The sequence below is a fragment of the Mobula birostris genome, chromosome 25, assembly GCF_030028105.1.
Source record: "Mobula birostris isolate sMobBir1 chromosome 25, sMobBir1.hap1, whole genome shotgun sequence".
NCBI classification, from domain to species: domain Eukaryota; kingdom Metazoa; phylum Chordata; class Chondrichthyes; order Myliobatiformes; family Myliobatidae; genus Mobula; species Mobula birostris.
Window position 1 is genome coordinate 4,707,890 of NC_092394.1, and position 26,772 is coordinate 4,734,661.

At 47.6% G+C, this 26,772-nt stretch overlaps 3 protein-coding genes across 6 annotated transcripts in view; 2 read left to right on the forward strand and 1 right to left on the reverse strand.

Annotated features, from left to right (window-relative positions):
- The window catches only part of LOC140187822 (bridge-like lipid transfer protein family member 2), a 109,563-nt gene extending 105,029 nt beyond the window's left edge, over window positions 1–4,534 (forward strand). For 2 of the 3 annotated variants that reach the window (XM_072243609.1, XM_072243610.1), the window contains exons 38-39: window positions 2,040–2,174; window positions 2,652–4,534. In XM_072243609.1, the coding sequence (XP_072099710.1) occupies window positions 2,040–2,174; window positions 2,652–2,843 (327 nt within the window). In that variant the 3' untranslated portion in view covers window positions 2,844–4,534. The remainder of the gene's footprint in view (window positions 1–2,039; window positions 2,175–2,651) is intronic. The other variant, XM_072243611.1, reaches the window with a different exon arrangement.
- Window positions 4,373–8,372, reverse strand: emc6 (ER membrane protein complex subunit 6). 2 transcript variants are annotated; one of them, XM_072243613.1, is made up of 3 exons: window positions 8,103–8,372; window positions 7,430–7,527; window positions 4,373–6,166 (listed from the first exon to the last, which is right to left on the reverse strand). In XM_072243613.1, the coding sequence occupies exon 3, from the start codon at window positions 6,148–6,150 to the stop codon at window positions 5,818–5,820; it is 333 nt and encodes a 110-aa protein (XP_072099714.1). In that variant the 5' UTR covers window positions 6,151–6,166; window positions 7,430–7,527; window positions 8,103–8,372; the 3' UTR covers window positions 4,373–5,817. The 2 variants fall into 2 exon arrangements, with proteins under 2 accessions (XP_072099714.1, XP_072099713.1); XM_072243612.1 differs by lacking the exon at window positions 7,430–7,527 and having other exon boundaries at window positions 4,374–6,166; window positions 8,103–8,369.
- A 290-nt stretch (window positions 8,373–8,662) lies between these two features.
- Window positions 8,663–26,182, forward strand: shpk (sedoheptulokinase). Its single transcript, XM_072242841.1, has 8 exons — window positions 8,663–8,745; window positions 10,017–10,178; window positions 12,926–13,064; window positions 18,318–18,501; window positions 21,287–21,439; window positions 22,027–22,202; window positions 23,197–23,397; window positions 25,223–26,182. The coding sequence occupies exons 2-8, from the start codon at window positions 10,023–10,025 to the stop codon at window positions 25,615–25,617; spliced, it is 1,404 nt and encodes a 467-aa protein (XP_072098942.1). The 5' UTR covers window positions 8,663–8,745; window positions 10,017–10,022; the 3' UTR covers window positions 25,618–26,182.
- The last annotated feature ends 590 nt before the right edge of the window (window positions 26,183–26,772 follow it).

Genomic DNA, 26,772 nt, shown 5'->3' on the forward strand with positions numbered 1-26,772 from the left:
CACATCAAAGTTGCTGGTGAATGCAGCAGGCTAGGCAGCATCTCTAGGAAGAGGTGCAGTCCATGTTTCAGACCGAGACCCTTCGTCAGGACTAACTGAAGGAAGAGTCAGTAAGGGATTTGAAAGTTGGAGGGGGAGGGGGAGATCCAAAATGATAGGAGAAGACAGGAGGGGGAGGGATGGAGCCAAGAGCTGGACAGGTGATTGGCAAAAGGGGATACGAGAGGATCATGGGACAGGAGGTCCGGGAAGAAAGACAAGGAGGGGTGGGGGGACCCAGAGGATGGGCAAGAGGTATCCACGAAGGCCGTGGATAGACATGTCATAGGCCTCCTCTACTGTAAAGATGAAGCCACACTCAGGTTGGAGGAACAACACCTTATATTCCGTCTGGGTAGCCTCCAACCTGATGGCATGAACATCGACTTCTCTAACTTCCGCTAATGCCCCACCTCCCCCTCGTACCCCATCTGTTACTTATTTTTATGCACACTTTCTTTCTCTCACTCTCCTTTTTCTCCTTCTGTCCCTCTGAATATACCTCTTGCCCATCCTCTGGGTCCTCCCTCCCCTCCCCCCGTCTTTCTTCCCGGACCTCCTGTCCCATGATCCTCTCGTATCCCCTTTTGCCAATCACCTGTCCAGCTCTTGGCTCCATCCCTCCCCCTCCTGTCTTCTCCTATCATTTTGGATCTCCCCCTCCCCCTCCAACTTTCAAATCCCTTACTCACTCTTCCTTCAGTTAGTCCTGACGAAGGGTCTCGGCCTGAAACATCGACTGCACCTCTTCCTAGAGATGCTGCCTGGCCTGCTGCGTTCGCCAGCAACTTTGATGTGTGTTGCTTGAAATACCAGCATCTGCAGAATTCCTGTTGTTTTGGTCTTATGCTCCCATTCTATCCTCAGCTGGCTTCTATATTCATTTAATTCTGTGATCACAGCCCTGTGTCCCCTCTCCTGACACCCTTTTCCATTGGTGCATCAGAGCAGAACATGGCCATGGCTGATTATAATCCCTCTCAACCCCATTCTCCTGCCTTCTCCCCATAACTTTTGATACCCTGACTAATCAAGAACCTATCAACCTCCATTTTAAATATACCCAATGATTTGGCCTCCACAGCCATCTGTGGCAATGAATTCCACAGGTTCACCATCATCTGGCTAAAGAAATTCCTCCTTACCACTGTGCCCTCACCCCAATATAGGAAACATCCTCTTCACATCCACTCTGTCTACGTCGTTCAATATTCGATAGGTTTCAGTTCAGTTGCTGTATTAAGTCCTGGTGAAAGAGGTCACTATACTGGAGAGAATGCAAAGATTTAGGAGCTGGTTGGGAGTAATAGGAAGAGAGGCTGAGCAAGTTGATACTTCCTTCATTAGAGAAAAGGATGTTGAGGGGTGACCTTATAGAGGTGTACAAAATCAAACTGAATATTGATAGATTCTGGAAATTCCTTCTTTGGTGTGGGGGTGATGTAGATTTTGGAATATATAGGTGGGGGCAGATGGAGTCGTGGAATGGGGTCAGTTCGGTTATTCTGGTGATGATATTTATTTGCTGCCCAATAGTGAATCCACTTTTTTTCCTGGGAAGTTTATGTGTTGCGGGTGACAGGGGAGTCCTGATGAAGGGTCTCAGTCCAAAACGTCAACTGTTGACTCCCCTCCATAGACGCTGCCTGACCTGATGAATTCTTCAGCATTTTGTGTGTGTTGCTGAAGTGCTCATGGTATTGCTGGGTTGTTCTGGTTTGGTGGGCCTTTATCCTCCAGTTTCCATAATGCTGATATGTTCTGTGGGTAAAAGAAAATGTAATTCCTGATAACTATTCCCAAACGTCCTGAACTGTTCCTCACAGTTTGGAGGCATGGGCTCACTGGAACCAAATGAGTGGAATCCCTACAGAACCTACCGCTGTTCTGGGATCTAACTGTCAGTGGACCTTTGGGTGCGATGGATTTGCAGTCCTGGGAGCTCCCACCATTGTGTGTCTCTGGATGGAGGTATTTCCTGACCTGAACTTGTATTTCAGGGTGAGAAGAATATTGAGGACTGGAAGGACTTCGGCCTGGTCTTGCCCTGCTTGGAGTATCACAATAATACCTGGACCTGGCTCGATTTTGCCATGGCCGTCAAGAGGGACAGTCGCAAGGCTCTGCTTGCCCAGGTAGGGCTCTGAGGTCTCGCTGCGCACCGGGAGGGTGGGATTGATTCAGTGTCCGTACTCACAACTTGTTGAACCTGTCAAGACAACCAGGGGCTGGAACTGGCCAATTGTTTCTCAAGCTTTTCTGCTATCTTGGTGCTGGAATGTGTGGTGAGCACTTGTGGGCTGCCCCCAGCTCATCCTTGGGTATCATCACCATTTTTACTCTATTGTTTTTGGGTAAGGCAACCGAAGCAATTTGCTGCATTCCAGGTGTGGCTTCACCAGCGCCCAGTATAATGGCAATGAAACCACCACGTTTGATCATTCTTACATCCCTGAAACTGGGCTGAATAGCCACATTTCTGGGCTGTAAGTATTCACAAATAGTAAGAAAGCAGCAATATGTGTTATTCAGCCACTGAGTCTGTCTCGGATATAAACGCACTGAATCCCATCATTTAATGTGTGGCTCCTTCACTCCCAACCCACGCCCAGGTGATAAAGGAGAAACTGCGCCTGAAGCCAGCCTCCGGACTGGAAGCACGGGGCCGGATGGCAGAGCCGAAGCCAGATGGAAATCCTCAGCAGCAGGAGGAGGATGAGAAGGCACGCCTGCTGATTGGCTCCAAGCTGATTTCCGGCGACAAGTCCTCTGGAAAAAAGTCACTCTTTGGGAAGCGGAAGTGAAGAGGGAGACATCCTCACACTCCACATTCAAGCCCTATGGCTCCACACAGTGTACGGTGGGTCAGGGAATCAAAGTTGGATGTTTCATGGCCCTTCACCCTTCCTCCCCCACCATCCCCATTACTTCCAGTGCTGTAAAATTGTGTAAAGAGAAAACTTATTACAAAAGTTTAAAAAGTAAACTGTGATGTAATTAATATTTACACTAAAAGTTGCACTGTTTTGTAGTAACTGTAAAATTTGTAATTTACTGATTTTTGTCTTTGAACTATAATTGTGATTTTAAAAGGAATTGACTTTGTGTACAGTCTGCCCCCATTTACCAAAAAGAGATTCCAGCAACTTTAGCCAAATTTTTATGAAAGATGTCCTGCTGTGGTTCTTGGAGTTTGAACTGATTAATATAGTGGCGTATCCCTGTCTATGTGTAGGGCTAGTCCCCAGTTTCCGCAGCTGTTTCATTCTGAGCAACACACACAAAATGCTGGAGGAACTCAGCCAGGCAGCATCTATGGAGGGGAATAAACAGTTGATATCAGGACCTGATGAGTCTCAGTTTAAAATGTCCACGCTTGTTCCCCTTCACCGCCTGATTTGCTGAATTCCTCCAGCATCTTGTGTGTATTGCTGAAGGTTTACAGCGTCTGCGGAAATTCTTGAGTTGTTTAGTTCTGAGAGGTCTCTGGGTGATGTATGTTGGTGTTATTTTCTCCTGGGTGATCTGATTGTTTTGATTGGTCCCTATTTATAGATGCTCCACAGTTGGCTTATGTTTATTTCTTTTCATGGACTGGTGTTCCAGCTTTCGTTAAACTTTTCAAAGCCACTTGCTGAGGATCCATTTGGAGTTGGTCCTGTGTGGTTGGTTTATATTTGAGGCTGCAGGGATTGCATTCGGAATTGTGCCGATCCCTCTTTATGAGGAAGCTCTTTTGCAGCAGTCGACCCATGACAGGATGCAGCCTCGGACACTGCCAGCATTAGCCAGAATAAAGACTGCTCCTTCAACAGCCACGTGAAAGACGTGGCAAATTAAACTCCATTTCTGATCCCATTCTCCATGACCACACACAAATCCAGAAGAGCAGCCAGTCACTGGGAGTGCCAGTTAATTCCTACTTGAAATCTTTAAAATCGTACAGAGAAACATTTGAGTTTATTTGAAATTGGATAAGACTTTTGCTTTCAGTTTTAGTGGGTGTAGAAGGCAGTTAAATATTTTGTTTCCTCTCTTTTGGCCTCAAGTTTACAAATAAATGTGGGGACTGCTAATCAGAGGCCAGAATCTGCCAGCCCCCTTCTCCATCTCCCTGTTAGCCTTCTCCACCTGAGTACCTGACCTGGACGGCTTTGGACACTGGCACACCTCACCTACACACACTGCAGTGCGTGTTATGATGGTTGAGGAAATCACAAGCTACCTTTGACAAAATCAACATGTTGCTTTTAAAAGAATTGATTTGTTTTTAATGCAGGTGCTGATGTCAATAACAGGTTCATGAAAAAATATGCTTACTAAAAAAAAATCACCACAAAACCAAGGAATAAAGTTGTTTTGTAACAATTTATTGTGGATGATTCTGCTAGTTTGCTGAACATCACTGTGGTATCTACCATCTTAACAAGTCTCACTGCTCCACGGCCAGAGTGGTCTCTGATCTAACTTCTGAAAGGCAAGCTATCTGATCATTATCTGAGCAAGTTCTATTTAAATAATAATTGGTAAAGAATAAAAGTGGTTCATTGCTGCTGCTGCCTCCTCACAGTTGCCCTGATTTGGGTTCAATCCTGCCCCCTGGTGCTGTCTGTGAAGAGTTGGCATGTTTCCCCCAGGTTCTCCAGCTTCCTCTCACATCCCACTCTGTTATCCCTCAGAGTAGCTGGGCAGCAGAATAGACAGGATTGATCAGAAATCAGGGATGGGCAGTAAATACTGGTGAAGCCCCAGTCCTGCAGCCTCGCAAACAGGGTGGATGATGAGAGTTCAGTGAGCGATCCAACTGATGAACTAACAGTGCAACTCTCCACAAAACTTTCACAGGAGGTAGGCTTTATTCAGAAGTTAAACAAAAATTAAAACTAAACCAGGCGAATGGTGGTTTATTCTTGCAAGCAGGCTATGTGCCTGCAAACACAAGACAAGACAATGTTACTTACAAATTCAAGCATCCACTGGTTCCCATTAAACAGTTGCCTTATTAAAGATAAACCACTTCCTATCAGTAGTGACAAACATGTTTAATTGCAAATCTTTGATTCTCAGATTAAACCATCCTGTGACAGTGAAACATGACAAAGGTGCCAACAGTATCCTCAACACCTTCCCAGCTGCCATTCTGTGAAAGAGGTGGCTCCACAAATCTCTAACATTCCCACCACTGCCCCCACCCCCATGAACAATTGTCTCGATGAGAGCACATCAACCCGAGTAGGATCCCTGGCAGCTGGGGGGGGGGGGGGGGGGGTCAGGTCTCTCTCACACACTGAGGACCCACACTGCACCTTCTGCCCATCTAAACAGGAGCTCCTTGCAGGGGTTAATCCCTCGCCCCGTATCACAGCTCCAAAAGCAGAACTGTGCGAAGAGGAGCAGTGTGTGAGGAAACTCCCTCTGAATGACAAACAGTTTTCACAGTGACAGTAAAGGACCAAAATCCCCCAACCATCTCCCCCCCACCACCCACACGCTCAATTTCTAGACATGGGGGTGGGGGGAAATAAGAAACAAGCTCCAAACACCTTAGCTGATACATTCACAAACCCCTCGGTCACTTTTCCAGGGGCAGATATTTTTCAACATGTGAGAATCATACAAACTGTTAAAAAAAAACAAATCTCAAGTGGAATCTGGTGCGAAATGGTGGAAGTGTCGATGAGGGTGGTGACCCTGCAGCAGGTTTACGCTGAGATCAGTGAAGGCGAATGAACGAGGGTGTGAAAGAGTCCCGGCTGCCGGTGAGGGCGAGGCCCACCCTCAGTACACGTGCACCATGCCATACAGGAAGGTCCAAAAGAGGATGTAGGTAAAGAGGCCGCCAACCAGGCCCCCAGTGAAGAGGGGACGGCGCGACTTGAAGTACTTGCTCCAGTGGCGACCCGCTTTGACGATCAGCAGCACCGACAATAGGAAGGACGCCATAAAATAAAATACAAAACCCATGAGGGCCGTCAGCCCCAGGATCCCGGCCGTGGCTCCCGACAGCGCAGACACGGACGTGCGGCAATAGTCCAAGATGGCAGCGTTCCCTCGAACAGCCAGCTCGCTGATAAACTGCGGCCCTTCCCGTTTAAGGCCCATGGATGCCATTGGAAACTGGAGAATTCTGGAGGGTGAGAGCACAAGAGAATGAGAGGAGCAAGAAGACAAGCTAATTCAGTAAAACATTTCAGGAACATCAACATAGCCATCATACTAATTCAAAGTAAATCTAGTATCAAGGTCACCATATACTATCTTCAGATCCATTTCTTGCAGGTGTTTACAGGATATAAAGAAATGTAATTTGTGAAGAACTATACATAAGCAAAGACCGACAAACAACCAATATGCAAGAGACAATTTGTGCTAAGGAAATAAAATAATACTGAGGACATGACTTGTACATTCCTAGAGTCCATAGGTTGTGGAATCAGTTCAGTGTTGAGGTGAGTGAAATTATCTACGCCGGTTCAGGACAGTGGAGGAGTAATAACTGTTCCTGAGTCTGGTGGTGTGGGACCCAAGGCTCCTTCCTGTACCTCCTGTATCTCCTTCTCAATGGTAGTAGCAGCAAGGGAACACGGCCTCTTACTGCATCAGAGCACACTGTAAAAGGTCTGGTCAAGTTTAAGGAAGGAGAGGGGCTGTATCATTTAAAATAACAGCTCCAAATGCAGGAAGCAAAACACAAGGGTCTTATTCTGGTTGGCAAGATGGAGCGAACAGTGAACCACAGGGATCAGCATTGAAAATGTGGTTTCTTCATTTGCTGATGACAGAAATAGATGAGATGATCAGCGAAATGATTACAACCAGGCAATTTCACCATCCTTGGCAGGAAAAGCTTTTAAAAAAAAACATGTTGCCTAAAAGTGAGTCGGAGGAGTGGAGGCATCTGTGTCCTAGTATGTGATTCACAAAAGGCTAGACTGCACGTACTAATTATCGTAAGGGAAATTGGAAAGTTACACTTAAGTTAGGTAGGGTACTGGAGAAGCCAAACCTGGAATACTGTAGCTAAGGGAAGGATGTTTATGTGTTAGAAGTGGTTAATGAGATTGGTGCCTGCAATGGGCAGACTGTAGCATGAGAAAGTCATTCAACATTCAACTGTGCACATGTAAACAGCTTAAAAAAAGAGTTCCCCGGGGAACAGTGTATGCATATTACATACAGTGCATAATAACAGCTGATAAGAATATTCTGTAAATGTAAAAGTTAGCAAAGTAATATATATCATATAGTTAAAGATACAATGATACATTGCTACTGGTGCTATGTCAGCTGTGGTGGTGGCATGAGCTTGTATCTGCTGGAGGGGCAGAAGAGCGTGTGAGAAAAGGTGTTAAAAGGGTTGAATAGGATGGATTTTGCGAGCATCCCTCACCTTGTAGGAGAATGTGGAGTTAGGGGTGCCTGAGACCAGGACGAATTCTCTTCCCGCGGGGAATGGTGAGCCTTTAGAACTCTCTTCCTCTCTGAATACTTTTAAGATGGAGACAAAAAACTTGATAAACTAAACTCGACAAAAGGAATATTAGTTGAGGCAGGCACATTAGCAACAGTTAAAAACCATCTAATGGATAGGAGAGGGCTATGGGCCAAATGGGTACAGATGGGTATGGCTTATGGAGCAGCATAGACCAGTTGGGCTGAAAGGCCTGATTCTATGCTGCGTGTGAAAATTGTGTATAATTTGTTTAAATTAAATCGTGAATGCTATGTATCTGTGATGCCGCTGTGAGATTTTCTTGGCATGTGGATTTGCGCTGACGGCAATGAACTTGACAACCAGAATAAACACAGTTCAACTAGTAAATCACAGGAGGGCGGGGTCAATGTGACGTCTAGCTCCTCCATTGGCTGCCCTACACGTCCATTCACGCTTGACGCCCTCTGCTGGTGGGGAGAACAGCCTGCACCCCACCATCGGGTCCTCGCACGCTGAGGTGTCCGTGCCAGTGCCAAGCCTCTTCGCTTTGGCGCGGCTATTGCAGCGAACCGACGCTCCGCCGCTCTAACCGCACACCAGCGAGGAGGGAGAAACACCTAGCACTTACCAACCCGGGACTGAGTCCACACGGACGGTGAGCGGTGCTTCGGATCCAACAGCGAGCCAGCAAATTCCAGTTAGCCTGTCGCCGCCGCCATTACCCGCTCGGCCCCGCCTCTTGACCTTTTACCCGGACTACTCCCAGTCGCGCGCTCTCTCACACACACAGAAATCCTCGACAAATGATCCACAAGTTCCACCTCGGGGATCGATCGTGAAATCGGAACCAGCAGGCGGCAACCACAGGAAAACTGACTTAAAACTCCGCGGAGAGAGGTTGATTGACACACAATAAAGCCCGCCCATCTCTTGTGCTCACTGTAGCCCCGCCCACTGCAGTCGAAGCTAAACTGACGGGCTGAAACTCCGCCCATTCCATTCCATTCCCGCGCCGAAGCTCCACCCAGTTCATGATGACACACAGAACACAGCCCCGCCCACTGCGCGCCCGCCTGCTTCGTTGCAACTCCGCCCACTATTTACGTACATTGAATCCCTGCCCACTGCTCGTCCGCGCGGGTCACCGTGGCCCCGCCCACACAGGCCTGACGACCGCTGAGCCCCGCCCTCCTCGCGGTCAAAGTCCCGCCGGGCCTGTTTCCGCGGATTCGGTTTCCCCCGCTGTCTCCAGCAGAATTCTGACAGAGGCGGTAAATACAAACGGCGCGACAGTGGAGAGAAACACGGGGCGGGGGACTAGTTAAACGAGTGGTTTTAAGGTCATGATGGAAACACCAGACGGGACTTGTCCACCCTGCTGAGCGTTACCAGCATTCTCTGATCTTTATTTCACATTTCCAACACTTCCAGTTATTTCGCTTTACTTTTATATATATTGGGGTGGACAAGTCTCTATATGTAGTATTATGTTGGAGGCGGGAGATCGCTGGTTGTCAATCAAGAATCGCCCCGCCCTCCTGTCCATCATTGCAATCCGGGGTCGCTGATTGGTCCGCCGCCCGGACCAATCATTAGCCGGATATTTTACATCCATGACCCAGTGAATGAGTTGTAAATGTAGCCTTTCGGCCCGCTGTAACCATGCTAGCTCTGTGACTGCAATCCTCCCAGACTCTCTCTTGAGATTCTTGGTTTTCACACTTTACAGCTCACATCAACTTGCCTTGCATAAAATATAGGAGCAGAATTGGGCCAGTCAAAGTCAGGTTTATTATCACTGACATATGTCGTGAAATTTGTTGTTTTGCAGCTGCAGTTCTGTGCAATACATAAAATATACTATAAGTTATAATAATAAATATAAATATGTAGTGCAAAAAGAGAAAATAGTGAGGTAGTGTCTATTGTCCATTCAGAAATCTGAAGGCAAAGTGGGAGCGGCTGTTCTTGAAATGTTGAGTACTGTGTGTGTCTTCAGGTTCTGTACCCCCTCCTTGGTGGTAGTAATGAGAAGAAGGCTTGTCCTTGGTGATGGGTGTCCTTTTTGAGGCATTGTCTTTTGAGGATTTCCTTGATGGTGGGCAAACTCATTAGGAGTGTAGTATTGATTAGTTAGTTGCCGTCTATTTGTAAAACTAGAGCACCTTGCATCCTTGTTTCTTTGAGTGGTGGGTGTTTGGAACGCCCTGTCAGGGGTGATGGTAAAGGCAGATTCATTAGGGACATTTAAGATACTCTTGGATTAGCACATGGAAGTTAGAAAAATGGAGGGCTATGTAGGAGGGGAAGGGTTAGAGCGATTTTAAATCAAAGGGTTTAAGAGTTGGCACAAGATGGGGGGCCAAAGGACCTGTACTCTGTATTTAGCTCTCACTAGTGGACATGGAATGAAATAGTCTGCGCTTAGTAACATGTTTGTTTGATAAAACATTCAATGGAAACATACAAAACTGTGATCTCCTTCCTCCGCTGAGCCGTGGTAACATTGATCTGAGTTGGATGTTCTTGTTTCATCCTACAGCTGAAAATGAGCGTGCATGCCCCTGGTCCCCGGTACGTGCTGGGTGTGGACATTGGGACCACCTCCGTGAAGGTGGTGCTATTGGAAGCTGAGAGCCAGGCTGTAGTTGAGAGCCAGACTCGAGAAAGCGGGGCAGAGCTCAGCAGCCCTGAGGGGGAGCAGGTAAACGTCATCTTCTTTCTGCATGTAGACTAACCAGAACTCAACTTTCAATAACTTTATTCGGTCATTGAATTAGAGTTACTTAATAAGTTTATCAATTTAAGGATCACCTATTTTGATCGACATTCTATCCCCATTCTGACATGTCAGTCCATGGCTTCCTCTTCTGCTGTGATGAGACGATCCTCAGGGTGAAGGAGCAACACCTCATGTTCTGCCTAGGTAGCCTTCAAACTTACGGCGTGAACATTGATTCCTCTTCCTGATGATTTTCCCCTCCCCCTTCCCTTTACATCTGTTTCCCACTTTGGGCTTTTACCTCTTCTCCTCACCTGCCTATCACCTCACCCTGGTGCCTCTCCTTCTTCCCTTTCTCCCATGGTCCATTCCCCTCTCTTATCAGGTTCCTTCTTCTTCATCTCTTTACCTTTTCCCCCTAACACCTCCCAGCTTTTTACTTCATTCCTCTCCCCCTGTCCACCCACCTACCTTCACTCCTCACCTGTCATGTGCCAGCCTGTACTCCTTCCCCCTCCCCACTTCTTATTCTGGCTTTTTCCCCTTCCTTTCCAGTCCTGCCAAAGGGTCTCGGACTGAAACGTCAACTGTTCATTCCTCTCCATAGACGCTGCCTGACGTGCTGAGTCCCTCCAGCATTTTGTGTGTGTTGCTCATGACTTTAAGGTGTTTGGAAGAAAGTATGGGGGGGATGCAAGAGGTAGATTTTTGTTTTACACAGAGTAGTGGATGCACTGGGTGACGGTGTGGAGGTACACCTCTGCCAAAGGAGGTGTAATGTGCTCTTCTCTCCACCAGCCTGCAGGTCACCCTTGGGCAAGGTGTAGCCCCTGGATCAGGGTCATGTGAAGCCACGGGAGTAGGTGGTGGATGGTCGTACGAGCAGCCGGGGCATATCACAAGTCCCGATTATGTGACCACTGACACCAGGCAGACAATCTCTGAAGAGTATTGAAACTGTCTGGGGCCACCAGTCTTGTAAAGACACTGCCCAGAAGAAGGCAATGGCAAACCACTTCTGTAGAAAAGTTTGCCAACAACAATCATGGTTATGAAACCGTGATTGCCCGTGTTGTATGACACAACACATGATGACGATGGGGAGGGCTGCATGGGAGGCAGATATATTAAAGATATTTAAGAGACTCTTGGGCATGTGGATGAATAAAAAATGAAGGGCTGTGTGGGAGGGAAGGGTCAGATTGATCTTGGGGTAGGCCATTAGACATCGGAACCCTCTGGCTAAAGAAATTCCTCCTCATGGATGTCCTTCTATTCAGGGGCTGTGCCCGCTGGTCCGAGACTCCCCCACTGTAGGAAACGTCCTCTCCACACCCACTCTATCTGTGCCCTCTGGTCCGAGACTCCCCCACTATAGGAAACATCAACTCTATTGAGGCCTTTTAATATTCAATAGATTTTAATTGGATCCCTCCCTCATTCTCCTAAACTCCAGTGAGTACAGGCCCAGAGACATCAAATGCGCCTCATATGTTAACCCTTTCATTCCCTGGAACATTCTTGTAAACTTCGTCTGAACCCTTTCCAATGCCAACACATCTTTTCTTTGATAAGGGGTCCAAAACTGCTGACGGTACTCCAAGTGCATCACATGGTTAGAATAGGTTAAAGGGCAAGCACAGCATTGTGAGCCGAAGGGTCCTGTGCTGAACTATTCAATGTTCCTGATAACGTTGAGGAAATGTGCATCTTAAAACGGTTTTTACAGTCTCAGAATGCTCCAAAATCTTTTCTGTGGAGCAAGTACTGGCAAGTAAACAGTAACAAAGCAGAATAAAGTGTCACAGCTAACAAAACTGTGCAGCACAGGCAACTGATAACGAGGTAAAGTGTGAGGCCAAGAGTCCAGCTTATCACACAAGTGTCTGAGAACAGTGGAGTGGAAGTTGTCCTTGAGCCTGGTGGGACGTGCTTTCAGGCTTTTGTACCTTCTGCCCGATGGGAGAGGGGAGGAGAGAGAGTGTCCGGGGAGGGTTGGGTCTTTGATTATGCTGGGTGCTTTACTGAACATTTGGGAGGGGTAGACAGTCTACAGAGGGGAGGCTGCACTCAATACATACTAAATAAAGATTTTTACATCTACCTTATGTCCTCCTGACTTTCATACTCGATCTCATGCCATACACCTTCTTCACTGTATCTACTGTGTTGTCACCTTCAGAGAGCTGTGGACCTTCAGCCTGAGACCTGCTCAGGGTTCTGCACTTTCCCCTTACGTTTCATCTCCCAAAGCTCAACACCTCGCACTTGAACTCCATCCGCTAATCCTCTGCCCAAATCTGCAGCTGATCTGTATCCCGCTGATTTCTTTGAACTACTTTCTTCATTATTCACAATTGTCGTATCAATTTTCAGACTTACTAAATCAGACGGTCTACGTATTTGTCCGTCATTTATGTATATCACAAACAACAGGGGTCCGTGCGGACCACCACTGGTCATAGACCTCCAGCCAGAATAACACCGCTCTGTCTTCCGTGGGAAAACCAGCTCTGAATCCAGTCTAACAAATTGCCGTGGATCCCACGCATTGAGTTTACCGAGTCGGCCTTTCGTGAAGCTAAATCACAGGTCAAACATTATGAGGAAATGAAGGGCAGAACTCGGAGAGAGACGGATAAAGAGAAAGAGAGAGTGAGATAAAGAGGGAGGGGGAGAGAGGGATAAATGAAAGTGTGGCAACTGCTTCATCCCAATTGCCGTTGCAGGCTCGGGAGCAGGATGTGGGTCAGATCGTGTCTGCCCTTCACTGCTGTGTCACAGCACTGCCCAGAGAACGTCTCTGCAGAGTGGCAAGGATCGGAGTCTCGGGACAGATGCACGGAGTTGTACTGTGGAACGAGGAAGGTAACTCCGGGAGGCAGCGGAATGAACCTGCCCATGCTCACAGAGGGAGATCACAGTTTGGAGCCCAGTTAGACTCAGTGTTCAGTTTGTTCTGCACACAACTGAAATCCTTTTACAATAGAATCTCGTTCTTTGTGTCAATTTGGAAGCTTTAGAGAGGGTGCAGAGTAGATTTACCGGGATGCTGCCTGGATTAGAGAGCGTGCCTTATGAGTGCATTAGGGCTTTTCTCTTTGACGAGAAGGAGATTGAGAGGCGACTTGAACAAGTATACAAGGTGATGAGAAGCACAGCGAAGACTTCTCCCAGGGCCCAATTGGCTAATACAAGGGGGCATCAATTTAAGGCGATTGCATTACATTTTGTAACTCTACTTACGACGCAGTGGCGTAATGACGTATGCCATTCGCGTGCTTTTACAGATAACCCAAAATGCATTATATAAGCAACAAAGAATGCTTCATGAAACAATATATTTACAATATTAATAAAATATTAAAGGCACTACACTCTCAGTACTCAGTTATAAACTCCAACGTAATATAGATTTCATCCCAACTGAAATATGTAGCATATTGCTCTCTTGTCATCCTATGTATGTATATATACACACAGTTTGCTACATAATACAATGACCATACAGACATCCGCAGCATAGTGAACTTTAAATTGTCCCTTTCAAGCCTAAACATTTATCACAGTGAAGGATTTCTTACTCTTATAGGACACCGTATTTCCTGAGGAGGGTGGGGGTGGGGGTGTGGGGGTCACTCCGCTTGATAGGTCAGACTTACGGCTGTGAAACATTCTCATGTTTTGGGACCTCCTCGGTGGTGGTTGGAGGAGTTGACTGGGTCTGCAAGAGGTGGTTCTGGCAGCTCTGGACACCTCTCTTCTGGTATCGCAAACCCTGCATGGCGAGCTGCTTAATCTGCTGATCTACCCTAGGCCACCGGACAAATCCTTGAGCCAAAGCTTTCGTTTTGACATGCTTAGATGACCAGCATGTAGCTCCTCCAGAACTTTAGCTCTCAGCTTGAATGGTACAACAACTCTCAGTCCCACATGAGCCAACCCCCATCAAGGGCAAGTTCATCCAGGCGCTGGTAAAACTGGGGAACTGGAATTTCTGCTGCATGTTCAGCCATTTTTGGTGGCCATGTAGACCTGAGACAGCATGGGGGTCTTTTCTGGTTTCCCTTTGCATTACCTCTACTGTAATAAGGATACTTTCGATTTGCATTAAGGAGAATACATCGAGAAAAGAGTCCCCTTTTGTAAATTTTTCAGTATTTCCTTTTCCAAGAATACAATCCATCAGCATTTCCATGATTAGTTGTTCTCTTGAATTTGATCTGGCAACTGTGCCCTCCAAAAAACAGAGCTCACCTCTGCATTCGTGCTGCTGCTGTCAGTGGAACTCCCTTCTGTTGATTGAAAATGGACACAAATGGTTGAAGATCAGTAATGAGGGTAAACTTACTTCAGAAAGTCTGATCACCTGGCTGTACTTCTACTGCCTGAGTACAGGCAGAGACTGAAGACTGCAGCTCCAGCCGTGAGGATTCTGACAGGCTGCATCTCTATAGATGTACCATGGAGAGCTTCAGCGCAGGACCGAAAGAAGCTATAGAAAGTTGTAAAAATAGTCAGCTTCATCTTGGGTACTACTCTCCGTAGTATCCAAGACATCTTCAAAGAGCGGTGCCTCAGAATGATAGGACATGCCCTTTTCTGACTGTTACCATCAGGAAGGTGGTACAGACACACACTCAGCGATTCCAGAACAGCTTCTTCCCCTCTGCCACCCAATTCCTACATGGACATTGAACCCTTGAACACCACCTCACTTCTTTTAAATGTATATACCTTTGAAAGGAAGCTTCCAAGTACGCAGGACTGGTCAGCAACTGTCAGCAGGCTGGATGGAGAGCGAGGTGTCTCCCAGTGGAGGTTGGTTGTAGGGGATTTGTAGCCCATTCTTTAGTTAGAGCCTTCAGCAATTTGGGCATCGAGGGAGAGAGGAAGAGGAGAGCCATCTGCAGTACCACCGATGCGGCAGAGAGGGCCTCAAGATGGCTGTGGCTCAAAAGAGGGGAGCCATGGAGTCACAAGTAGCTAGCCATCTGGACACAAGCTGGGGTCTGATCAGCCCCCGATGGGTCACCTGGAGGAGGGTGTATGATGTTGAAAGACCCGAAACACCCGATGATTCCAGGAACATCACTGGAGATGTGTCCAGAAGCATCAATAGATGTATGTACACAACAGATTTCTCTTTTTGTACTATTTTTGATCTTTTCAATATACATATATGTACTTACTGTAATTTATTTATTTATATGTTTTCTTTCTATGTATCACATTGAACTGCTGCTGCTAAGTTAACAAATTTCACGCCACGTGCCAGTGATAATGAATCTGATTCTGACTGAATCTCTGTCCCATTCCCACACCAGGCTGAACGCTTCTCAGTCAGTCTGTGCAGCAGTGAGGGGATGTGGTGCAAAGACTATAGTGTGCTCACTTCCATCACTCCTAACAAGTGACATAACTATACCTGTACCGTAAAGCAAGGCATCACGGGCAAGCTTCGCTGAATGATGTCGATCATAATGTGTGAGTACGGTGTCTGACATCACTATTTCCTTTACCTTTTTGAAAGCCATGTCACACTGCCCTGTCCATTGCCACTTCTTCCCGATCTGTAGTAATGAATTCAACCAGTAGCCAGGTTTGGCAGGAATCCGTTACAGTAATTGACAAATTGCAAAAAGGACTGCAACTGTGACACATCCTTTGGCATTAGGGCATCCACCACTGCTTGAATTTTTTCAGCACACTTGTGAAATGCCAGCCACACCACTGCCTCCACGGATGCTGACTGACGTGTGGAGTTCTCCGGCTATTTGTTTCCCCGCTGCAGGTTCCATCACCTGCAGACTCTTGTGCCTCTTTGGTACGACGCTGTTATGCTCACTGCATTGCCAGTGCCACTTGCAACAGCTTCACCTCAATGTGGAACAACTTTCCTCTCTCTCTCTTAATCCCCCTACAAATCAGAATCACTGGCATACAGCATGTTGTGAATGTTGTTGTGTTGCAGCAACAGTACATTAGAAAAAATTCTATAAGGTGCAACAAGAAATGTAAAAACTAAAGTTGTGTAAAGAGAGAGCAGGATAGTGAGGTAGTGACATGGGTTCATGAACCATTCAAAGATCGGATGGCAGAGGGGAAGAAGCTGTTCCTGAAGCATTGAGTGTGTGTCTTCAGGCTCCTGTACCTCCTCCCTGAAGGCAACAATGAGAAGAGGCCATGCTCCGGATTCTGAGAGTTCTTCACGAGGGAGGGCACCGTGCTGAGGCCTCGCTTTAGAGGGTGTCCTCGATGGTGGGGAGGTTAGTGTCCATGAGGAAGCTGGCTTGAGTTTACAACGCTGTGCTTTATTCCCAATCCTGTGTAATGTCTCCTCCGTATCAGTCGGTGGAATCAGAAACAGGTTTAATATGTCATCAAATTTGTTGTCTTTGCAATAGAGAGAGAAAAAACTGAATTACCATAAGTACATATTAAATAGTTAAATAAGTTGTGCAAAAATAGAAATAAAAAGTAGTGAGGGAGAGTTCAAGGGTTCAATGTCCGTTCAGAAATCAGATGGCAGAGGAGAAGAAGCTGTTTCTGAATCGCTGAGTGTGTACCTCCTCCCTGAGGGTGTCTTGAGAGGCTGGTGTTGAAGCATACCAGCTCCTGTCTGAATGGTAACTTGGATCTGCTCCAGTTCACCTACCGAAGCAACAGGTCTACGGCAGATGCTATCTCGTTGGCTCCTCACACAACCCTGGAACATCTAAACGGCAAAGATGCATACATCAGGATGCTCTTTATCAGTCACATCATCATCCTCTCAAAACTAATCAGCAAACTCGAAGATCTGGGCCTCAATATTGCTCTTGCAATTGGATCCTGAATTTCCCCACTTGCAGACCCAGTGAGTTTGGATTGGCAAAAATCTCCACAATCTCCATCAGCACAGGAGCACCACAGGGGTGTGTGCTTTGCCCCCTGCCTGACTCGCTTTACACCTGTGACTGTGTGGCTAAGCACATCTCCAACACCCTATACCAGTTTGCTGATGACACCACTGTTGTGGGCCGTATCAAAAGGGGTGATGAATCAGCATGCAGGAGGGAGATTCAGAACTTGGCTGAGTGTTGTAATAACAATGTCAATAAGACCATGGAACTGATTGTAGACTTCAGGAGAGGGAAACTAGAGCTCCGTGAGCCAGGAGTCACTGGAGGATCAGAGCTGGAGAGTGCCAGTAACTTTAAATTCCTGGGTGTCACTCTCTCAGAGGACCTGTCCTGAACCTATCATGTAAATATAATTGCGAAGAAAGCTCAACAGCGCCTCTACTTCCTCAGGAGTCTGCGGAGATTTGGCATGTCATGGAAAACCCTGGCAAACTTCTATAGCTGTGTGGTGGGAAGTGTGCTGACTGGCTGCATCACAGCCTGGTATGGGAACACCAATGCCTTTGAGTGGAAAATCCTACAAAAGATAGTGGGTTTGGCTCAGTACATCACGGGTAAAACTCTCCCAACCATTGAGCACATCTACATAAAATACTGCCTTAGATAAACAGCATCCATCATCAAAGTTCCTCACCACCCGGGCCAGGCTCCTTTCTCACTGCTGCCATCAGGTAGAAGGTACAAGAGCATCGGGACTCAAGAACAGTTGCTAACCCTCAACCATCAGGCTCTTGAACAAAAGGGGAAAACTACACTCATTTAAGACTCTGTAATATTGTTATTTCATGCTCATTATTTATTGCTATTTATTTATATCTGCGTTTGCTCAGTTTGGTGACAGCTTACAGTTCCCAATGTTTACAGTTACTGTTCTACAGATTTGCTGAGTGTGTCCGCAGAGAAAGAATCTCAGGGTTGTATGCGGTGATGTGTATGTACTCTGATAATAAAGTTTACTTTGGTAGCAACGAGAGCAAGGCCTGATCTGGGTGAGGAGGTCCTGAATGCTGGATGCTGCTTTTTTGAGGCATCGCTCCTTGAAGATGTCCTGGAATGCTGCCACCACACACCTGTAGAAATTTGCTCGAGTGTTTGGTGACATACCAGCTCTGTCATCTTGGGGTTTGTTGCTGGTCTGGGAAACCAAAATCACTGCCATCTACTTTGCCCTGTCGAAGTCACTGCGTCAAATGGCTGTTTGATCTGCTGTTTACAGGATGCAAGTGGCAGGAGACAGAAGCAGGCTTCACCTTCCAGCCTGGGGAGACGAGTCACCTGGTCACGTGGCAAGACGGTCGGTGCCACCATGCTTTTCTCGCCTCGCTCCCGCAGCCCGACTCCCACCTCGCCCTCGCCTCCGGCTTCGGCTGTGCCACCATTTTCTGGTACACGAGAAACAGGTAGATGTTTCTGCATTTTCTCTCAGGCGCTGTCAAGATTTACCAGCTTTTCTGAAGCATAAGGGCTTTTGTTCCTGAAATCCAGGTCAGTGTAAACAGAGGGAGACTTGCATTTATAAAGTGACTTCACCATCTCAGACTTCCCAGACTGCTTCTCAAGTTCAATTGTCATTCAACCATACACATGAATACAGCCAAAGTGCAAGGCACAATGCCAACAGTCACACACAGCACATATAGGCCATAAGACATCGGAGTAGGATTCGGCCATTTGGCCCATCGAGTCTGCTCTGCCATTTAATCATGGCTGATCCTTTTCTCCCCTCCTCAGCCTCATTCCTCGGCCTTCTCCCCGTAACCTTTGATGCCGTGGCCAATCAAGAGCCTATCCATCTCTGCTTTAAATACACCCAATGACCTAGCCTCTGCGGCTGCCTGTGGTAACAAATTCCACAAATTCACCACCCTCTGGCTAAAGAAATTTCTCCGCATCTGTTTTAAATGGATGCCCCTCTATCCTGAAGCTGTGCCCTCTTGTCTGAGACTTCCCCCACCATGGAAAACATCCTTTCCACATCTACTCAATCTAGGCTTTTCAACATTCTTCTAAGTTCAGCATTTGCCTTCCTCACCACCAACTCAACCTGCAAGTTAACCTTCAGGATGTTCTGCACAAGGACTCCCAAGTCCCTTTGCATTTCAGATTTTTGGATTTTCTCCCCGTTTAGAAAATAGTCCACACATTTATTTCTTCTACTGAAGTGCATGACCATACATTTTCCAACATTGTATTTCATTTGCCACTTCCTTGCCAACTCTCCAAATCTGTCTTAAGTCCTTCTGCAGCCTTCCTGTTTCCTCAACACTACCTGCCCCTGCACCAATCTTCATATCATCTGCAAACTTGGCAACAAAGCCATTTATTCCATCATCTAAGTCATTCATATACAGCATAAAAAGCAGTCCCAACACCAACCCCTGTGGAACACCACTAGTCACTGGCAGCCAACCAGAAAAGGATCTTTTTATTCGCACTCGCTACCTCCTACCAATCAGCCAGTGCTCTAACCATGCCAGTAACTTTCCTGTAATATCATGGGTTCTTAACTTGGTAAGCAGCCTCATCTGTGGCACCTTGTCAAAGGCCTTCTGAAAATCCAATATACAACATCCACTGCATCCCCTTTATCTACCCTACTTGTAATCTCCTCAAAGAATTGCAACAGGTTTGTCAGGCAAGATTTTCCTTTAAGGAAACCAAACTGACTTTGTCCTAACTTATCCTGTGTCACCAAGTACTCCATAACCTCATCCTTAACAACCATCTCTAACGTCTTCCCAACCACTGAGGTCAGGCTAACTGGTCTTTAATTTCCTTTCTGCTGCCTCCCTCCTTTCTTAAAGAGTGATATTTGCAATATCCCATTCCTCCAGAACCATGCCAAAGTCCAGTGATTCTTGAAAGATCATTACTAATGCCTCCACAATCTCTACCGCTACCTCTTTCAGAACCCTTGGGTGCAGTTCATCTGGTCCAGGTAACTTCTGCACATTTAGGTTTTTCAACTTTTTGAACAACTTCTCCCTTGTAACAACAACTGAACCCACTTCTCTTCTCTCACACCCTTCAACACCTGGCACACTGCTTGTGTCTTCCACATTGAAGACTGATGCAAAATATTCATTCAGTTCATCTGCCATCTCCTTGTCCCCCGTTATTATTTCTCCGGCTTCATTTTCTAGCAGTCCTATATCCACTCTCATCTCTCTTTTATTTTTTATATACTTGAAAAGGCTTTATCTATCCACCTTGATATTGTTTGCTAGCTTGCTTTCATATTTCATCTTTTTCCTCCTAATGTTTCTTTTAGTTGCTTTCTGTAGGTGTTTAAAAGCTTCCTAATCCTCTGCCTTCCTGCTAACATTTGCTTTGTTGTATGCCACACTCTTTTGCTTACATTAGCTTTGACTTCCCTTGTCAGCCACGGTTTTTGTACTATTTTGCCATTTGAGTATTTCTTTGTTTTTGGAATCCATCTATCCTGCGCCTTCCTCATTTTTCCCAGAAACTCACGCCATTGCTGCTCTGCTGTCATCCCTGCCAGCATCTCCTTCCAATTTTCTTTGGCCAATTCCTCTCTCATACCACTGTAATTTTCTTTACTCCACTGAAATACTGCTACATCACTTTACTTTCTCCCTATCAAATTTCAAATCATACTCAATCATATTGTGATCACTGCCTCCTAAGGGCTCCTTTACCTTAAGCTCCCTAATTGTGTCCAGTTCATTACTTAACACCCAATCCAGTATAGCTGATCCCCTAGTAGGCTCAACGACAAACTGCTCTAAAAGTGCAAGACCTTCCTGTAATAAATTGTTATTATTAATTTTATTTAGAGATACAACATGGAACTGGCCCTTCCGGCCCTTCAAACCGCACCACCCAGCAACCGCCAATTTAACCCTAGCCTAACCATGGGACAATTAATAATGACCAATTAACCTACCAACCGGTGCACCTTTGGTGTGTGGGAGGAAACCCATGCAGTCATGGGGTACAGACTCTTTACAGATGAACCCCGAACTCCAACGCCCCGAGCTGTAATAGCATCATGCTGACCGTGGTGCCCAAGATGGTCTCCATCAGCAACACTGTCAAACTTAATGCCCTAAAGGAGTTTCAAAATTCAGTAGAAGTCGGGGACTATTTCTGCAATTTACTTTCAACTTGAAGGCGCTTTTTATGTTGTCTGAAATGTAATCTCGTCATCTTGCTTTCCAGACACCAGTTTCTGCAGAACTTTACTGCAGCGGGGACCATCCAGGACTACGTTGTTGCTGCCTTGTGTGGACTCAGGAAACCTCTGATGTCTGCCCAGAACGCTGCCAGCTGGGGGTACTTTAATACCAGATGTGGCACTTGGAATCTGCGAATGTGAGTCTACACCGGAAAAGCAAACGTCAAACGACATCACGCAATTTCTGATGGAGCCACGTTCCCCCATAGTCAGCAGTTCAAAGTGTGTCACACAGTTTAGGTTTGAATCATCTTGTTTGGCCTGACACTGGAGTGAGAGGAGATTCAATAGAGGCTTTCAAAATGATGAGGGGTATAGACAGAGTCATGGCAAGTCGGCTTTTCCCACTGAGCTTGGGTGAGACTACAACTAGGGTCATGAGTTAAGGGTGAAAAGTGAAATATCTGAGGGGAACCTGAGCGGAAACTTCTTCACTCAGAGGGTGGTGAGTGTGTGGAACGAGCTGCATTTGTGCAAGTAGTGGATTCAGGTTCAATTTCAACTTTTAAGGGAGGTTTGGAAAAGTACATGAAGGGTTATGGTCCAGATCCTGATGGGATGAGGCAGAATAACAGTTCAGCATGGACTAGATGGGCCGAAGGGTGCTCTATGAACAATGGAAGACTTTGAGCATTAGAATTAACGTATTCTGGGTCCAGCATGGCTTAGACACAGGGTAAAGCACTCAAGAACACTCAGCTATTTTCATTCCTTCGTCTTGCAGATTGACGGAGTCAGGATTTCCCACACGTTTGCTGCCTGACATTATGGAATCGGGTTCAGTGGCTGGAATGACCATTTGTGAATGGTGCGGTGTGCCGAAGGGAACGGAGGTTGGTGTGGCCCTGGGCGACTTACAATGCTCCGTATACTCCTGCATGGCTAACAAGACTGATGCAGGTAGGAGTAGAGGGAAGGGCTTAACTTTACTTCATAGAGTTAGTGCATCTTGCTTCACCTTCTGTTCAGACACATGGATCCTACTGTTAGAACGTGGTGGACAGGGGCAGTCAAAGACAGCATAAAAGCAAAGGATGGGTGTGGCATACAATAGAGTAATTTAGATGGAAGCTCGATGATTGGAAAGCTTTGAAAAACCAACAGAAGGCAAATAAAAAAGCAATAAGGAGAGGGAAAGATGAAGTATGAGGGTAAGCTAGCCAATAATATAAAAGAGGATACCAAAAGTTGTTTTCAGATACATAAAGAGTAAAAGAGAGGCAGGAGTAGATATTGAAACACTGAAAAATGATACTAGAGAGGTAGTAATGGGGGATAAAGAAATGGCAGATGAACTGAATAAGAATTTTCATCATTTAAGAGAAATTTGGATAGGTACCTGAATGGGAGAGGTATGGAAGGCTATGGTCCAGATGCAGGTCAATGGGACTAGGCAGACTAGATGGACTGAAGGGCCTGTTTCTGTACTGTAGACCTCTTTGACTCTATTTTGCATCAGTCTTTGCTGTGGAAGACACGAGCAGTATGCCAGAAAGTCGACTGTGTCAGGGGCCGAAGTGAGTGTCGTTGCTGTGAATAAGGAGAAGATATAAGTCACCTGGACCAGATAGACTACACCTCTGGGCTCCGAAGGAGGTAGCTGATGGGATTGTGGATGCATTAGTAATGACCTTTCAAGAATCAATGGATTCTGGCATGGTTCTGGAGGGCTGGAAAATTGCAAATGTCACTCTACTCTTCAAGAGGGAGGGAGGCAGAAGAAAGGAGATTACCGGCCAGTCAGCCTGACCCCAGTGGTTGGAAAGCTGTTGTCTCTATTGTTTCGGACGAGGTTTCGGAGTATTTGGATTCACGTGTGTCTCCTGTTCTGTGAGCGTATTCATAGATGGTTGTCACTAAGCAGCCACTGATTAACATCTCCCTTCGTTTCCAGTTTTGAACATCAGCACATCTGCCCAGCTGTGCTTTGCCCTGCCACCTGACTTCCAGCCACCAGACTGTCCCAACACCACCAGCAGCATCGCGTATTTCCCATACCTGGACAGGACGTACCTGGCTGTGGCAGCAGCCCTCAACGGTGGCAATGTGCTGTCCTGCTTTGTCAGCATGTTGAAACAGTGGATGCAGGAGTTTGGTAAGGTAGCCCTCTCTGCTCCAGGGAACACACCAACTAAACCTGACAGACCGCCATAACTATCTCTCCCACTATCACCATCCTTGCCACCAATCTCCCCCTCCAAACCCTTCCTGTTTCTCCGTCCATCTGCGTCCCCACCCCTCTGCACTCCGTCCCCACCCCTCTGCACTCCGTCCCCACCCCTCTCCCCTCCGACCCACCCCTCTCCCCTCCGCCCTCACCCCTCTCCCCTCCATCCCACCTCCGTCCTCACCCCTCTCCCCTCCGTCCCACCTCCATCCTCACCCCTCTCCCCTCCGTCCTCACCCCTCTCCCCTCCGCCCCACCTCCGTCCTCACCCCTCTCCCCTCTGTCCTCACCCCTCTCCCCTCCGCCCCACCTCCGTCCTCGCCTCTCTCCCCTCCGCCCTCACCCCTCTCCCCTCCACCCTCACCCCTCTCCCCTCCATCCCACCTCCGTCCTCACCCCTCTCTCTTCTGTCCTCACCCCTCTCCCCTCCGCCCCACCTCCATCCTCGCCTCTCTCCCCTCCGCCCTCACCCCTCTCCCCTCCGCCCTCACCCCTCTCCCCTCCGCCCCACCTCCGTCCTCACCCCTCTCCCCTCCGCCCCACCTCCATCCTCGCCTCTCTCCCCTCCGCCCTCACCCCTCTCCCCTCCGCCCTCACCCCTCTCCCCTCCGCCCCACCTCCGTCCTCACCCCTCTCCCCTCCGCCCCACCTCCGTCCTCGCCTCTCTCCCCTCCGCCCTCACCCCTCTCCCCTCCATCCTCACCCCTCTCCCCTCCGCCCCACCTCCGCCCTTGCCTCTCTCCCCACCGCCACATGTTCCAGCACTGACCACGTTCAGCAGAAACCCACAGGCGAGGACAACACAACCACAAAGAGTACCATGAAGACAAGGCCCGTTTCCACTCCACTCCATCCCCAGTCCTTGCCTGGATATCACAGACTCAGACTCGGGGCTTCCGATTTCCAGACACAAGGACAGGAATTTGTCAAAACCCTGCGTCTAGTCGTCCTTGTTGGAAATGAGTTGGGCTTGGGGTTGGTTCATCTTGTTGGTGAGAAATGTTTAGACACAATTTTTCATCATCAGAACTCGTGGAAATCAGGCCTTTAATCATCGATGAGGTGATTTTAAAAAGTGTAATTATTTATTTGGTGATACGGGGCGGAGTGGGTCCCTCTGACTGCACCCACAACCCTGATTAACCGTAATCTAATGACTGGACAGCTTACAATGTGGGAGGAGACCAGAGGACCCAGAGGAAACCCAGGTGGTCTCAGGGAGAACGTACAGAGACTCCCCACAGAATGCACCGGAACTGAACTCCGGAACGCCCTGAGCTGTAACCGTGCCGAGCTCCCTCGGCATTCAGCGGGAGATGGTTAAATCTTTGTTCTGTGAACAACAGAGTCTGATTGGATTAATTTGTGCATCTGTCCATGGCTCCAGATAGGGATAGAGATGGATCTTATTTGTCATGTGTTCATCAAAACATTAAAGCACTCAATGAAACGTGTCATTTTCACAACTCACACAGTCCGAGGATGTGCTGGGGGCAGCCTGCAAGTGTCCCCACACTTCCGTTGCCAACATAGCGTGGCCTCTAACCGGTCCGTCCTTGGACTGTGGGAGGAAACCAGAGCACCCGGAGGAAACCCACATGGTCATGGGGAGATCGTACAAACTCCTCACAGCCATTGAACCCAGGTCACTGGTGCTGCGTCACCCCTCGTACTAACTGACACTAGTCTGCCACCAGTGTTCACAGCTTCTCGACGAGCTCGAGGTTGATTGGTCTTATCTTGGCCCCCACAGGTCTGGATGTGCCCGACTGCACCATCTACTCCCAGGCGATAACCTCAGCCTTGAGCGTCACCCACACTGAGCTCGTGGTGGAGGCCACCGTGTTTGGAGAGAGGCACTTGCCGGGCCGGCTGGGCTGCGTCACCAACATCTCCCCTTCCAGCCTCTCGCTGGGCCATGTGACCAGAGCCCTGTGCCGCGGCGTCGTGCACAACCTGCACTCCATGCTGCCCGGCCAGCGGCTGGCCGAGTCCGGGGTGCGCACGATCGTGGGCAGTGGCAGTGCGCTGGCCAGGAACCCCGTCCTGAAGCAGGAGCTGGAGAAGATCTTCACGCTGCCCATTGTGTACAGGGAGATGGCCGACTCGGCGGTCGGCGTTGCCATGGTGATGCTTGACCGGGTGTAGTTGGGGGTGAATCCTTGTTCAGTGGGAATGTGTGTGCATGTCGGAATATGTTTCTGAACCTACTGATGGAGGAGAGGTTTCACAGGGGTTATGTCCAAACATCAAACTCAGCCATCACCCACGTTGCACGTCTGGGTATAAATGGCCGAGAGTTACCATAGATCAGGTACCAACCCAAACCATCTTTCCTGGGTCGTTGATCTGGTTTAAGACCATAAGACATCGAGTTTGCTTCACCATTCCACCATGGCTGACTTATTATCCCTGTCAACCCCATTCTCCTGCCTTCTCCCCGTAACCTTTGACACCCTGACTAATCAAGAACCTATCAACCTCCGCTTTAAATATACCCAATGACTTGGCCGCGACAGCTGCCTTTGGCAATGAATTCCACAGATTCACCATCCCCTGGTGAAAGAAATTCCTCCTCATCTCTGTTAATTCCCATATTTCTACTTTGAGCCATAAACAGGGACCACAGAAACAATCGACAAGATATTCTTCGTTATTTAATTGTCCATGTAAGGAAAATCATTATGTGCTACTTAACAAATAAAAAAAGTGCCAGAGATGTATTGTTGTCAAACATACTGAAATTTCAATCAGTTCTCGGGGGGGCAGCTGTTAATCAAGGCAGGGATACACAAGGTGAGATTGGTATGCGCTCATCAGTTTTATTTAGCGTGCTGTGGGTTACATTTTGCGGAGTGCTGTGTGCACTCCCCACACTCACGGCTAGTGTTCCCTGTGCCCAGGACTCAGAGTGTTAGAACACAGAATGCTACAGCACAGTACAGGCCCTTCGGCCCACAGTGTTGTGCTGACCTTTTAACCCACTCTAAAATCAATCTAACCTTCCCTCCCACAGAACTCTCCATTTTTCTTTTATCCATGTGCTAATCAAAGAGCTTCCTAAACACCCCTAATGTATCTGCCTCTAGCACCAGACCTGGCAGGGTGTTCCACATGTCCACGTCACACTGTGTGAAAATCTACCTCTGACACCACCCCACCCCCCCATACTTTCCTCCAATCACCTTACAATTAAACAGTACAGGTACAGGTCCTTCAGTCCTCTGTCTTTGCCAATCAAGGTGCCTGCTTGAGCTAGGACTATTTCCGTTCTTTGGCCCATTTCACTCTAAACCAGGGGTT